A 13,363-nucleotide genomic window follows, 5' to 3' on the forward strand; every position below is an offset into this window, starting at 1 on the left:
ATGAATCGAGCCGGAAAAAGGTGGTTAGTGGACTGCACTGATGCACGTGTGTAGACTTTTCCATCTCTTGGAAGTGTTTTATTGCACTTAACTTGTTTAGTAAAACTGTGATAAATGAGCTTGACTCGAAGAAAATCGTAAAGTAATTTGACTTTAATACTCTTTTTATTGCGATACTAGTGCTCTTGAGGCTTTCGTTCATGTCGCCTGATTGAAATGATCGGAAAAGACAGGGAAAGCTGTATAATCACGTGGAAACAGCTCCGCTTTAATGCACTTCCTTGTCACCGCTGTCAAGGCCACTTTGACACACATTCACGTGTATGCAAAACAAACAACGAAATCCTCCTCTACCTCCACCCATTCATTGTGATCCAGCTGGATGGAAAAGGTATTACCGTCACTGCACTTAGTCCCGCACAAAGCCTGATTCTTTCGTCTTGACGAACAACATGCAAATCACAAAAACCCCTCGGCTATTGAAATGTGCTGAATAATGGATGTTTGCTCGCTGCCTTTGCATAAGAGCGCATGAACCAGATGAAAAAGCCGGTCTCATCTTTCGCTCGCGCCTTTGTCGTCGTTCGAAGGTCTCATTTGCCGAAATTCGCGGACAGCTTTCCTGTGGGCCACTGCAAGGGTTTCCGGCAATGTCGTGCGTGATTAGATCATTGTCGAGATTTTCGCAAGGACACGTCTTCTCTTCTAATAGATTACGTCAGCTATTTGACTGTGCTTTCGTAATTTTAAAAGCGGTGCCTGCCGCTTTGGCTTAGAACCTCAGTTGACGGAAAATAATTTATTTGCAAGCCAGAGTTTCAATTTAGTCTCTTTGAAATCACGCCTGCTCGAGTCAGTCCTTTTAAACAGAACAAAAATAAAAGTGTGCTGCGCACGAATCAGTGTCAGAAGCAGAAAACCAGCGCACACAGAGGCGGCGTGCCCGAATACGGCACTCGTCTGCAAACCGGTCGCCTCTCTTAAACGTTCCGAAAGGAAGACAAGTGCAAAACAAAACGCTGGCCACGCCCCCACGATATTATTTGCACTTGTTGGCGAATTTTGGAGCAGCACTTGGGCCGTGGGCTGGTGGGTGCCGTTAGTCGAATGGACGCGCGGACGCCGCGCGAATGCAAATCGAGTCGACCGACTTGCCCATAGCCGAAGGCGCTCAGTCAGCCGTTTGTTTGAAAAGCACGGATGAGCAGCCGACGCACTTGTTTGCCTGCTTATTAGCCTACGTCTCTCTTTCTGCACGCGGCGTGGCGCGATATGATTCACTCGTCGCCTAGCGAGTAGCGAGATAGCAGCATAGACAGAGAGAGAGAGAGAGAGAAAGAAGGGCACACTTTTACTTTGAACGCTGATTTGCGGCTCTTGTCTCTCTCACACGAGCACCGTCGGTGACATGGTTGGCCTTGTTCGAATGGCTCTTTCGCAATTCATAGTCACTCGTTGAGTTTCAAAGTTGGTGAAAAGCAGCATTGCCTGTATGATTTTGTTAATTTAATAAATTCACAATAAATTACACTAAAAAACTTAACTCGGCAGTGTTGTACTGCTGGGTGCTGTATGAAATTTTGACCAAAAACTTGAATTTTATGTTGCTGGTAGAGAAATATTCGCCTTACCGCATCTCTCTCATTTTTTCTGGTTCAAAATGTTAACACCCAACTAAAGCAAAAATGACATAAAGAGATCATGCGCCTTTTAAGGTGTCATTCTGCAAGGCGAGAATGAACGCACATCATGACCTTTCAGCTGAATTTAAAGCAGCGACGAGTGGCGTGCTTATATGGGCTGGAAAGGCACCTGAAAAGTGAACCTTGACAATCGGAACCCATCACTTCCAAGGTGGCTTGCGAACTCTCTAATGTATGCGAGCGGGCGCAATTCGCAATTCGCGTGCCTCAGCAGAAAACTCTCTTGAAATGCGCTGAACGCCGCTTTTGTGCGGCCGAGCACAAAGCGGGCGGGTGAGAGGCTAAATTACCATAAAATTCACCTGTGGAGAGTTTTTGGCGAGCGAAAAACCTCAAGCATCCTTCCTTTGCGCCACTTGCGCGAAAGGGAACAGGATCTCTAGTGTAAAACACTCTTCCACAGCGCGGTGGCGTACTGTTGCTTGTCGAATTTGTTTGATGCTTCCTCGCCTGATTGATGTTTGTTTCTCGACTTGGACCGCTATTAACGTGTTCCGTTTCGTTTGATTGCAGGAAGGCGCGGCGGAAAGACAAAGAGGCAAGCGCCCCTGGTGAGGACCCAAAATTGTACCTGGAGGAGGCGGTGCTCGAAAGGAAGCACGGAGACCTCGACCTACGCACCCTAGTTGAATTGCCGGCCGGTCTCGATTATAACGAATGGCTTGCGTCGCACAGTGAGTATTTTTCAATCAATCTTTGTTGTTGCCCCGACTTTGATGATCGCTTGATATGGTCAAATTGCTGTTATTACCTCCTTTGATCGCGTGTAGGCGAGTCGTTAACATTCTTGGGCCCCGCGCGATGACAGATTTGTTGTAAAATTAGTTTTAAACTTGAAACTATCTCATATTCCTTCCTTAAACTTTTTGACCACATAAAATTAAACTGATAAATTGACTTGGAATCATTTTAATAATGCATAAGTAACGTACTGAAACGAACTTCACCATTTTAACCCAGCACAAGTGGTGATAAGAATTATAGATCTAAATTGTATGCCCTAGTGCTGTTTTCCCATGGTTGGAATTAATTTTTTACCTACTATGTAAACCTCAACTTTTTCCTCTGACCAAAACCGTTTGTCTTGTTCACAGCAATCGCGTTTTTCGACCACATAAACCTGATCTACGGTACAATATCAGAGTTCTGCATTATGTCTGGCTGTCCTGATATGACCGGTCCTGGTCTCAGGTGAGTCGCTGCGCGAACCAACACAAAAATTATACCCTTTTTTGCTTTCCTCGACCGAAACTAAACAAGCTGTTTCCTGTTTTCAGAACGTATCTGTGGTTTGATGAGAAGGGCAAAAAGACAAAGGTCGCCGCCCCTCAATATATAGACTACGTGATGACTTTTACGCAGAAAACAATTAATGACGAGTCCATTTTCCCCACCAAATATGGTAAGATGTTCTTTACTCCGCTTATGTGAGATCCAAAAACAATCCCTTCTTTATTAAGAGATGAAATAAAAAAAAATGCAATCCACTTCTTTTTTAGTGATTTTGAGACACAGATAATTATTGAGGCCAATTCCACTCAAACATGCGTTATCTCGGAATTATGTTTTTTAAACAATAAGATTCAATTTTATCGCTCAAATCTAAAATAGATATCGCAAAAACAACAACAACAACGTCTGTCGAAGTGTATCAATTAAACTAAACCTTTGCTCCTTTTGCAGCCAATGAGTTTCCAAGTTCGTTTGAATCGTTGGTGAAGAAAATTTTGCGGCTGTTGTTCCACGTGGTGGCGCACATGTACCACAGCCACTTCAAGGAGATCATGCTGCTGAAGCTGCACTCGGAGCTCAACAGCGTCTTCACCCACATCATCCTGTTCAACGAGCGGTTCCACCTGATCGAGGACAAGGAGACGGAAATCCTGCAGGACCTGGCGACGGCGCTGAGAGTGCACTCGGAGCCGCCCGAGCTGGCCGCCCCTCCGCCGCGGCCGGCGGCCAAGGACAACAACAACTGCCTGGAAAGTGACGGTGGCGCGAGAGACGCTAGCGGGGCCGCCCCCGCCCACCCCCACCACCACAGGCACGAGTCGCAGGGTGGGCCGCCCCCGGCCGGCGGTACCCCAGCCATCCCGGCCAGTGGCTAGTGCGTTGCATTGTTCCTCCTCCTCAATTTTCCTACTTCTGCTGCTTGTCGCTCTCAAAGTCGCCGCGTTTGATCATTTTTGTTTTGCGCATTATGTGTTTTGTAGGGTGTAACATCAGATTCGTTCGTTTCCGCAAATCCTCTTTGCGGTTCGGTTTCCACGCAGAGCCTGGACGGGTTTTACGTTTCTCTTGGGAAGTCGCGTCGTGCCGCAGTGAGACGACAGGCGTAGAATGATCAGGTGGACGGAAGCCAGCCACCAGCTACAGGCTTTGTGACGTATTTTTTGCCTCAGGAATTACTCGTTTAAGATTATTTCGGCATCAAGCTGTTCAATAAGTGCACGCCTGTACGCTCTCACTGTGCGGAATCATGTTATTTTTTTGTTAGTATTTTTGGTTGACTCATCTTTCTGCCCTGTTCCTCGCAGTATGAATTAACCTTATTTACATTGATAGACTGATGGGAAATCAACAATAACTATATTTGAGAAAATAGAATACCGAATATTGAACAAGGCTCTTGACATAAGCAAAAGTGACAGAGACAGCAGCTGATAGGAAATCTGGGTAAATTGTTACTCTTTATTGTTGTTGTTGCTGTTGCATTTGTTAAAAAAGAGAAAAGATTTTTGACAAAAAGAGAGGAAGCGATCGAAAACTGAAGTGGATGAGAAGCAAGTTTAGATTAATAAAAGGTAGAAGTTTAATTTACTTTAAAATCTGTACAGATCATCCTTTTATGATGATGATGATGATGATGATTATAACGGAAAATTACTGCTATGCAATTGTATTTTTGGCGCTGATGCAAGTGGAAAAAATACTGCACTTAAGCTGGCATTAGTTTGTACTACTTGAAACACTGGAATTAAAAAGAAAATAATCATTATGAAACAGTCTAAGTCAATAATCGTAGCAAAGTTTAGTTGAATGCAAGAAATCAACTTTTAATTTCTCTCATCGCCACGTCATTCACTAATCAACCAATTTTAATCAGCTGATTTTAATAGGAAAAGTTAACTCGTTCATTTCCCGCATATCTGACACGCAAAGGAAACAATTTCAACCTGCCATCGATAAGTGTAAAAAAGCCTTCATTGACAAGCAAAGTAGTCCTTCTTGCTGCGTATTTAAGTAATACAATAATAGTGATGTATGTGTACTTCTCAAATAGACTGAGAATTTTAGTTGGGTTCAAGAGACAGCCGAGCAAGCAAATTTTTCTCAAGCTAGAGCACTTGTAGCGAAGCCCACCGAAATTCAAATTCCTAACGCGTCAGGCCAGGGGCTGTAGTTCCAAATTTGATTTTACTTCATCGTCGAGGAACACACGAATTAGAGCAGTTGCCGATCTCATAACAGTACATACATTTCAAAGTTCCGAAAAGCGCCTGGCACCGATGTTTGTTACACTTTCTTTTGGTGGGCCCTTGAATATGGAGAGTTGCATGCATGTAGACACAGACAATTTAATAGAGAGCAGAAACTTACGAGGCATTATTGTCACAGCGGTTGTCTGAGTTCCGGTTAACATTGAAATTGCTCAGCCTTGCCAAAAATGAAACTGTCGAAAAATCTGGATCAACAACAACTTCGTTTCGATCTTTTGCGTGTTGAAAAGAGCGGCGCTTTAGCTGCTGCATTTTTCAGTCGCGTGTGTCCAATTTGCTCCCTTTTTGCTTCTTTCAAACACTACAACGTAAGGAAACGAGGAAGGTTAAAGAAAACATTTGGCTAAACAAAGTCGAGACCATCGGACGATGACAATTTGTAAAAGGAAAGCGAGTGCAAAAGAGTGTACATGGGGCATGTGATAATGGTCAGTGATAATATAATTATAAATATGGATAAATTATTGTTGTGCAACCAAGCGCTGGCCACGGCCACCCAAATTCGGCGAATTCAGCAAACTCCCTGGCGTATCAGACCTATTTATTGTCAAAATGCAGGCGTGGCTGGCGCTTGAGACGAGAGAGAACGAGAAACCCCCTTAGTCCATCCTGTCCCCCGCATAACAATGTGTATTTTACTTGAGCCACTATAACTAAACATAACACAGGCGAGCGACACACCATGTGTGCCGTGGCGACAAAACAATAATATTTGTTAAACAAAAAAGTACATAGTGTGATCATAATTGATGGAGTGTGACACTAGAAGATTGAGTTCTCTTGTGTGTGTGTGTGTAAATAAAATGCTTTTCTTTTGCCCTGCTCGGTTTCGATGGCGTGTGTGAGTGGCGCGTGTAGATAATTTATTGATTCTGATTGTTTTTCGAGCTTCTTCGCGGCGAAATCGAGAGAGTGCATGGCTCACAGGCAGGATATAAAATTAATATTGAAAGCTATACTGTGTAAATGAGACTCGCAGTGTTAAAAGAATCAAGCACTAACTTGGCGGAGTTATTGTGGGCAAATCACGCCTGTTTTGAGTAACAGCAAAAGACAAACTGCACGAAAGATCTCACAATTCGCTTTTTGATCGTGCCGTGCGTTCAGAGCCGACCCAGCCGCTGATTGTTTTTCTAGTTTGTCTAAAAAAAATGTCGAGAATTTGGTCTCAGTAAGAGAGTTTGATTAGTGACGGCTTTGGATTCAAATAATTCAAATGGCGAATCGATTGACAACTGGAACACGGTGCTTGTGCTTTCCAAATGAGCAAGGGTTTTGAATTTGATTCTAATGTCACACACACATTACGTAATTTAATTGCAAACTACCTCGTTGTGAACAGGTTTTTGGCATTGGCGGCACCTTTTTTCCTTCTAAACACACAGACACACTCCACCACTTGATGAAAAAATGAACTCTACAAAGGCATATCAAGAGTAAAAAATACCCTAACCCTTATTAACGAACAACACTACTTCTGTCGAATAATCGCGCATGTAAATTAGCCCGTGTTAACCCAAGCAGAAAAATATATTGAAAAAATAAGTGAGAGAAAAGCAAATATTTTAGGACAAAGCGAGAGTAATTATTAATATTAAATTTGGAGTTGTAAAAAAATCACATAAATTTGGACTGTTTCTAAAGAGCGAGCGCACGTGAATCACAGTTAAAGACGATGTACTATTTTTTAAGATGCAGACACACCGCAAATGTTTGTATTAGTAATTTTCCTCCTTCTCGTTGAGCTTCTTGATGTTACTAAGATACTAGAATTTCGTTTTGTCGTCGAAATGTATTGAGTTTTAAAAGTGAATCAGAAAATATACTAAACTTGTAATCTTATTATACTTTTTTCTCTTTGCTGAGGCTGTGTTATATTGGTTATAGTTTCACATCAACTTTCACATCCAAATCGATGTACCAGTTGGGTTTCACCATCCCTGACTAATTGGTTGTCTTCAATGTGCGTGACTGCTGTTTTAAAAATGTCAAAAATATCGTGAAAAACAAATTTGTACTACACTGGATGTGTTGGTTGGGTATTGAGTAATTAAGTTAAATGACTTGATGTGCAAATGTGTGAGGAGTGATACGATTTCAATTTTGCCTTACGAAAAAGGTATGTTATAATTAAATATTATGATTAGAAAATGAATAATAATTCTGTAAAAAGAGAGTACTTAGATTGAGAAGTAAAATAAAATAAATATGTTTCCTAAAACCACGCCTTTTATTTTCCAAGAGGTTCATTAAAAAAGTGAAAAAATCTCAGCATAAATTCCTGGTGACCAATCAATAACTAATTCACTATTTTTGTACTTTTGCTTTAATCTGTGTGAGACTCAAAATCTCTCATACTTTTTAATTTGCAGTAATCTGGCTTAAAACTGTTGCAGACACTCATGATAAATAGGCAAAGTGTCTTGATCAAAACATTAATTAGGGCAATAAGAGTAAGATAAGATTTAAAAATAAATTACACTGCAAATACGTATTAGATGTCGTTGACGTTGCTCCAATTTTTATTTAAATTTAGGGGTCGAGGAGAACTTAAGATCAAACGCAAATTGAAATCAACCAAATTATTGCAACACAATTGATTATTATTTACTACAAAAGTTGAGAAATGGAGGCCTTGAATGTTTTGATATCGTTTAAAGAATCGCATCAGTAAAAATCTTGTTTATTGCGTTTAAAGCAAATTTACATTGGTTTAGGTTCTAAGCGTAAAAAATATTATTTCTGCTAACAAAATTTTGATACTTAAACAATTTAGAAAGGAGAACTAGGTTTTTCTTTAAATATACAAAAAAACTACAGAGACATTCAAATTTGAAAAAATCAACAACGATGATTAATAAATTTTAAATCGTGAAAAAATGACATTTATTTAGCAGTTTTAGGAATTTTGGGAATTTGAAAGAAAATAAACATTAACAAAAGAACTCTATAGATAGAAAATGTTGATGATCAACAAAAAAAGGTCCGAATTTTTCTTTTGACATTGGATTTCAATCTTTTCCATCTCTTCGTAAAAAGGGTATAAAATGTAAAAAAGTGCACCAAGGTTTTAGTGATAAGATAGAATGGAATAAAATAATATCTAGAACTGCCGCCTTTAGAGCTTGAAGGCCGGGTCCACTTCGGCATGTGGCCAATCGAATAAGAGAGCCACGCCCACCTCTAGCCATGTGTGAGTGTTTTGAGTTTGATTGAATGCTGGACCTGGTTGGGAGTTGGGACTGTTTTGATTTCACGGATTTCACACGCACATTGGCAGCACGCCCGGCTTGTTTACTCACCTCAGCCACAGCGTTAATTGTGTCATTCAAACAGCAATTTACGTCAGTGCACAACCAAGCTTTTGAAAATGCTGGGCAGTGGCCGCGCCAGGGTGGTAAATGTGGCTCGGCGCCTCAAAAACGTAAAACTCTGCAGCCAACGAAGCGGACTCCTGGAGCAGAGTTGCTGTCCCGTGGTGTCGTCGTTTAGAGGAAAGAAAGACGACTCGTCGTTTTCGCATCTCTTTGTTCCTGTGCCTGTGAAACCGAGCAGTGATGACATAAACATCGGCGCCGAGTTGACCGGCGCCGAAATCAACAAAGACGACTTGCTCAGGGTGCTCAACAAATTTTACCAGAGGAAGGAAATTAAAAACCTGGCTAAAGAACATGGTCTCGACCGTGAGTTTTAATCATCCATGTTGCGATAGGCTGTCTTAGTTTTGCAAATTTTTGCAGACCACCTCATGCACCAGGCGTACGTGAGTTTTCGAAGGTACTGCCTTGAGGCGACAGCCCTTCCTGCAGACCTACACATAATTTTGGCAGATATTCTACAAGGTGCTGGAGCAGTGGACAGCATATTTCCCTACTTTTTGCGCCACGCCAAGACCGCATTCCCTCACCTGGAATGCATGGACGACTTAAGAAAGATCAGCGACCTGCGAGAACCTGCAAATTGGTAATAGGATTTAGTCTTTTAATTATAAACTCGTTGCCAATGGAATGTGTGTCTTAGGTACCCTGAAGCAAGGGCTTTGACCAGAAAGGTCATCTTCCATGCGGGTCCTACAAACAGCGGGAAAACATACCATGCTCTAGAGAGGTTCATGAGTGCCAAATCTGGCGTTTATTGTGGTCCGCTTAAACTGCTGGCAGTTGAAGTGTTTAACAAAAGCAACACCAAAGTAAGTACCTTAATATCTAGTGCAAAAATAGCTCACTACTCTATAAAACTGAAATTGCAAAATTAAAAGTCTGTCAGCCACTGGCAAATATTCTGCGAGGCTAAAATTGGCTTACAATTAGCCAGCCGCCGCCTGAAAATTGTAACTGTTATTTCCTGTAGGAAAATTTCACTTCACTTTCAGGGTTGCAAAAAACGCATTTTTTAATTGCAGTGTAGTGGTATAAACCGGTTTCCTTCAATTTTTACTATTTTCTTACAGGCAATGTTTGCACCTCAGTTTTCAATAATTTTCCAATTTTATGCTCACAACCTAGACTTGAAAAATTGTCAGGGATAAATCTTTGGAGAAATTGAGGCAGAAGATGGCAATTGGAAAGAACAAATCTGCACAAAAGTGTAAATTTTGACCACTCCGACAGCAAATTTTAGATTTTCACTGGGGAAAAATAGACAAAAATGATTTCTTGCTCAAGAAATTTGTAATAATTGAGTGGTAAAAACTAGTGGTGAAAAAACCGGGCAAATAATGCAACCCTGTTCACTTTTCATACGCATTTTTGCTGCAAGCTAAATAAGAATTTCCAGAATAATTCTTTTAATCCATTTAGTGTGTAAATTTTGTCCTCATTTCACATTCCCTAAATGAAAAATACTATAAATATTCGTTAGTTTCTTTACAAGGGCTTGTTCATCCCATATATTTCCATTATCCAGACGAATAAATCTTATAAATTAAAGGTTAGAAATTTTGTATTCAAGTATCCCATACAAAACGCCATGCAGAGGGTCATGTGGAGTTTCTAGCAGTGATATATCATGTCTCACAGTATTTTCTTAATTATTATCACTTTCAGGGCACACCATGCGACCTAGTCACAGGGGAAGAGCGGAGGTGTGGAAATGCGGACGGTTCGGCAGCACACCACGTTGCATGCACAGTGGAAATGACGTCTTTAAATCAGCATTGTGAGTTTGCATGAAAACTTGGCATAGATTTTGACTCTGCTTGCGTGTGTGTTCAGTTGAGGTGGCGGTCATCGATGAAATTCAGATGATGAAAGACGACCAAAGAGGCTGGGCGTGGACCAGAGCCCTGCTGGGCGTCCAGGCAGACGAAATCCACGTTTGTGGTGAGCCAGGAACTGGGGAACTGCTCCAAAGTCTACTTAACACCACTGGTGAAGATCTGGAGGTGTGTTGATGCTTCAATGTCCGAATTTTTACCAGCCGGTTTAGCCAGGCTGGCAAAGCCTTTGAATTTTAAAATTCAAGGGGGAGTGGTGGAGTTGTTTTAAATACTTGAACACTTATTTTATTTTGTTGCTTCCCAAAATTTAGCTAATTAAGCTGGCTAAAAGCTAGTTTAAATCGACCTGGTTGAAATTATGTTTTTAAAAATGCGGAAAATTTCGGAACACTAGGATGATTAGCAATCTTTTTCACTTTTGGATTTTATAGATTCGAAACTACAAACGACTGACTAAATTGGAGGTGGAGACAACAGCTCTGGGAACCCTGAGCAATGTGCTTCCTGGAGATTGCATTGTGTGCTTCAGCAAAGTAGACATTTACTCTGTGTCCAGACAAATCGAGGCCTTAGGGAATGAAGTTGCCGTCATCTACGGCGGGCTTCCCCCAGGAACAAAACTTGCCCAGGCTTCTAAATTCAACGACCCAAATAACCCGTGCAAAATCTTAGTCGCTACAGATGCCATTGGAATGGGCCTTAATTTGTAATTTGCATTCATACTTTAAGTGATACAGTGGCTTATTGCTTAATCTCTAGGAGCATTAAAAGAGTCATCTTCTACTCGCTCATCAAACCAGTTGTCAACGAGAGAGGCGAGAAGGAAATGGACACTATTTCTGTCTCTTCTGCCCTGCAAATTGCTGGTCGAGCTGGTCGTTACGGGACAGAATATGAAAACGTGAGCCCACTCTTACCCTTGTAAATTATTTTTAAAAATTTCTTCAGGGCCGAGTGACGACTTTCAAGGCTGACGACCTGCCCGTTTTGAAATCTCTATTGTCACAAACACCAGATCCGATAAAAAAGGCAGGACTGCATCCAACTGCCGACCAGATTGAGCTCTATGCCTACCATTTGCCAAACAGCGTTCTTTCCAATTTAATGGTGAGGAATCCTTTCCATTTAATTCGGTAGTGCTGATTTTCAATTAAAATAGGATATTTTCGTGACGCTTTCCACTGTGGATGACTCCCTCTACTTCATTTGCAACATTGAGGATTTCAAATTCCTTGCTGACATGATCCAACACGTTCCTCTCCCTCTCAGAGCCCGCTATGTGTTCTGCTGCGCGCCCATTAACAAGAAGATGCCTTTCGTTTGCACCATGTTCTTGAAGGTATTCACTCTTAAGCTTGTGTTGAAAGTTTTATTCAGACTTTCAAATCAGTTCGCCCGGCAATACAGCAAAAATGAGGCCATCACTTTTGACTGGCTGTGCAGAAATATTGGCTGGCCATTTTCTGCCCCAAGGACCATCATCGACCTTGTCCACCTGGAGGCTGTGTTTGATGTCCTGGACCTTTATCTGTGGCTAAGGTATGATTGTTTGGCTTTAAAAATTAAATTTCAGTTTGTAACCTTGCTCCATGTCATGGAGCTAATTTGTCTTGTATTTTAAATTGCCTTCTTTAAAATTTAAAATAAATCACAAATAATTTGCACTAGCAACCCTGAACTTAATAATTTACTTCACATGAAACGCTTTTAAAAATAAAACAAATTGCTACAAGAAGTCTCACCCTGCACTGCTGATTTCAGTTATAGATTCATGGACCTCTTTCCTGACGCGAACTTAGTGAGGGACATGCAGAATGAATTGGACGCAATCATCCAGCAGGGTGTCTTCCAGCTGACCAGACTTTTGAAGAATTCCGAGCAAGGCAGGGATGAGGACGAGTTTACCATGTCCAGATATAAACAAGCTAGAAGTAAGCTTTCTTTTGTTCAATCGAATAATTGATTTTACTGTAAAACCCTAAAACATTTCAGTGAAAAAAAGAATTCCTGCTGAAGAAGCAACATTACCGTCTGGTCGGTTGACAGAGAGGCTTCTGGCACAAGGACTGCTTACGCCCAACATGCTGCAAGAACTGAGGAAGGAATGGAATGAGGTGAGTGAAATCTCTCAATGCGCTTGCTAGAGCTTTGTTCACTCTTACATGTTGCAGAGTGGCGAAGAGCCTGCTGCTAGCGTTTCAAGTAAAAAAGGAAGAAGAAAGAATAAAACAATTTTGTCTGGGAAAGAAGATAAAGATTATTAAAAACGAATTAAACTGGTAGCTATATATCCATTTACAAAAGTGTCTTTAATTGTATCTACATACACGTCAAACAATCTGTTGCCCAAAATATTAATTTTTCAATTATTAGATTTATAGATTAACTAGGAACTACTGAACTTGGGGTTTACAGAAATATTTTTCGGCATTGTGCCCCAAAACCCTATGTTTGGGCAGCCTTTATAAAATATGTACAGGAAATATTTTTCTCCAACCTTTTCCTGATTGACGAATCAGTATTTCACACTTTGAACTTGAAACTCAAAAGATTCAGATACATACTTCTAACCGAGACAAATCTAGCGGTGTGCGGGAATCTAAATTCCGGCCAATCGCTCAGGAAGTTTGTCCAGTTGACACCGTGAGTCCTTTTCGTCAGGGCTGGCTCTGGCGGGGGTTGGACGAAAAATTTGAAAATGTATAAATAATAATTGGTAGGAGATATAATTTTAAGATAGAAAAAAATGATCAAAGTTTGATTACCTGTAAGATTGATATGACTGTTACCTCACTTTTTGGCCCTTATAATTTCTCTTTCAACCTTTTGAGTGATTTTTCGACTCTTAACTCTTTGTTTCGTTAGAAACGCAAGCAAAACCGAATTTGATATGATTCCAACCTACACACGATTTATGGCGATTTTGTGAAAATTTTGGTTTT

At 41.0% G+C, this 13,363-nt stretch overlaps 2 protein-coding genes across 7 annotated transcripts in view; both read left to right on the forward strand.

Moving 5' to 3' along the window:
- The window catches only part of Mob2 (MOB kinase activator 2), a 77,337-nt gene extending 71,340 nt beyond the window's left edge, over positions 1 to 5,997 (forward strand). For all 6 annotated transcript variants that reach the window (XM_065481537.1, XM_065481540.1, XM_065481534.1 and 3 more), the window contains exons 2-5: positions 2,217 to 2,377; positions 2,798 to 2,894; positions 2,981 to 3,105; positions 3,387 to 5,997. In XM_065481537.1, coding sequence (XP_065337609.1) covers positions 2,217 to 2,377; positions 2,798 to 2,894; positions 2,981 to 3,105; positions 3,387 to 3,811 — 808 coding nt within the window. In that variant the 3' untranslated portion in view covers positions 3,812 to 5,997. The remainder of the gene's footprint in view (positions 1 to 2,216; positions 2,378 to 2,797; positions 2,895 to 2,980; positions 3,106 to 3,386) is intronic.
- A 2,422-nt stretch (positions 5,998 to 8,419) lies between these two features.
- Suv3 (Suv3 helicase) lies at positions 8,420 to 12,724 on the forward strand. Its single transcript, XM_065481663.1, has 13 exons — positions 8,420 to 8,886; positions 8,944 to 9,166; positions 9,224 to 9,392; positions 10,249 to 10,360; positions 10,417 to 10,586; positions 10,853 to 11,127; positions 11,181 to 11,322; positions 11,370 to 11,528; positions 11,581 to 11,760; positions 11,812 to 11,960; positions 12,183 to 12,352; positions 12,414 to 12,535; positions 12,593 to 12,724. The coding sequence occupies exons 1-13, from the start codon at positions 8,574 to 8,576 to the stop codon at positions 12,683 to 12,685; spliced, it is 2,277 nt and encodes a 758-aa protein (XP_065337735.1). The 5' UTR covers positions 8,420 to 8,573; the 3' UTR covers positions 12,686 to 12,724.
- The last annotated feature ends 639 nt before the right edge of the window (positions 12,725 to 13,363 follow it).

Source organism: Cloeon dipterum, chromosome 2 (genome assembly GCF_949628265.1).
Source record: "Cloeon dipterum chromosome 2, ieCloDipt1.1, whole genome shotgun sequence".
In the NCBI taxonomy this organism is placed as follows: domain Eukaryota; kingdom Metazoa; phylum Arthropoda; class Insecta; order Ephemeroptera; family Baetidae; genus Cloeon; species Cloeon dipterum.

Bases quoted from the DNA above. Each gene is read 5' to 3' on its own strand.
- Suv3 (XM_065481663.1), top strand. From the start codon at position 8,574: ATGCTGGGCAGTGGCCGCGCCAGGGTGGTAAATGTGGCTCGGCGCCTC. The intron at 10,587-10,852 runs GTGTGTTGATGC...TGGATTTTATAG, and splicing joins CCACTGGTGAAGATCTGGAG to ATTCGAAACTACAAACGACT. The intron at 12,536-12,592 runs GTGAGTGAAATC...TACATGTTGCAG, and splicing joins TGAGGAAGGAATGGAATGAG to AGTGGCGAAGAGCCTGCTGC.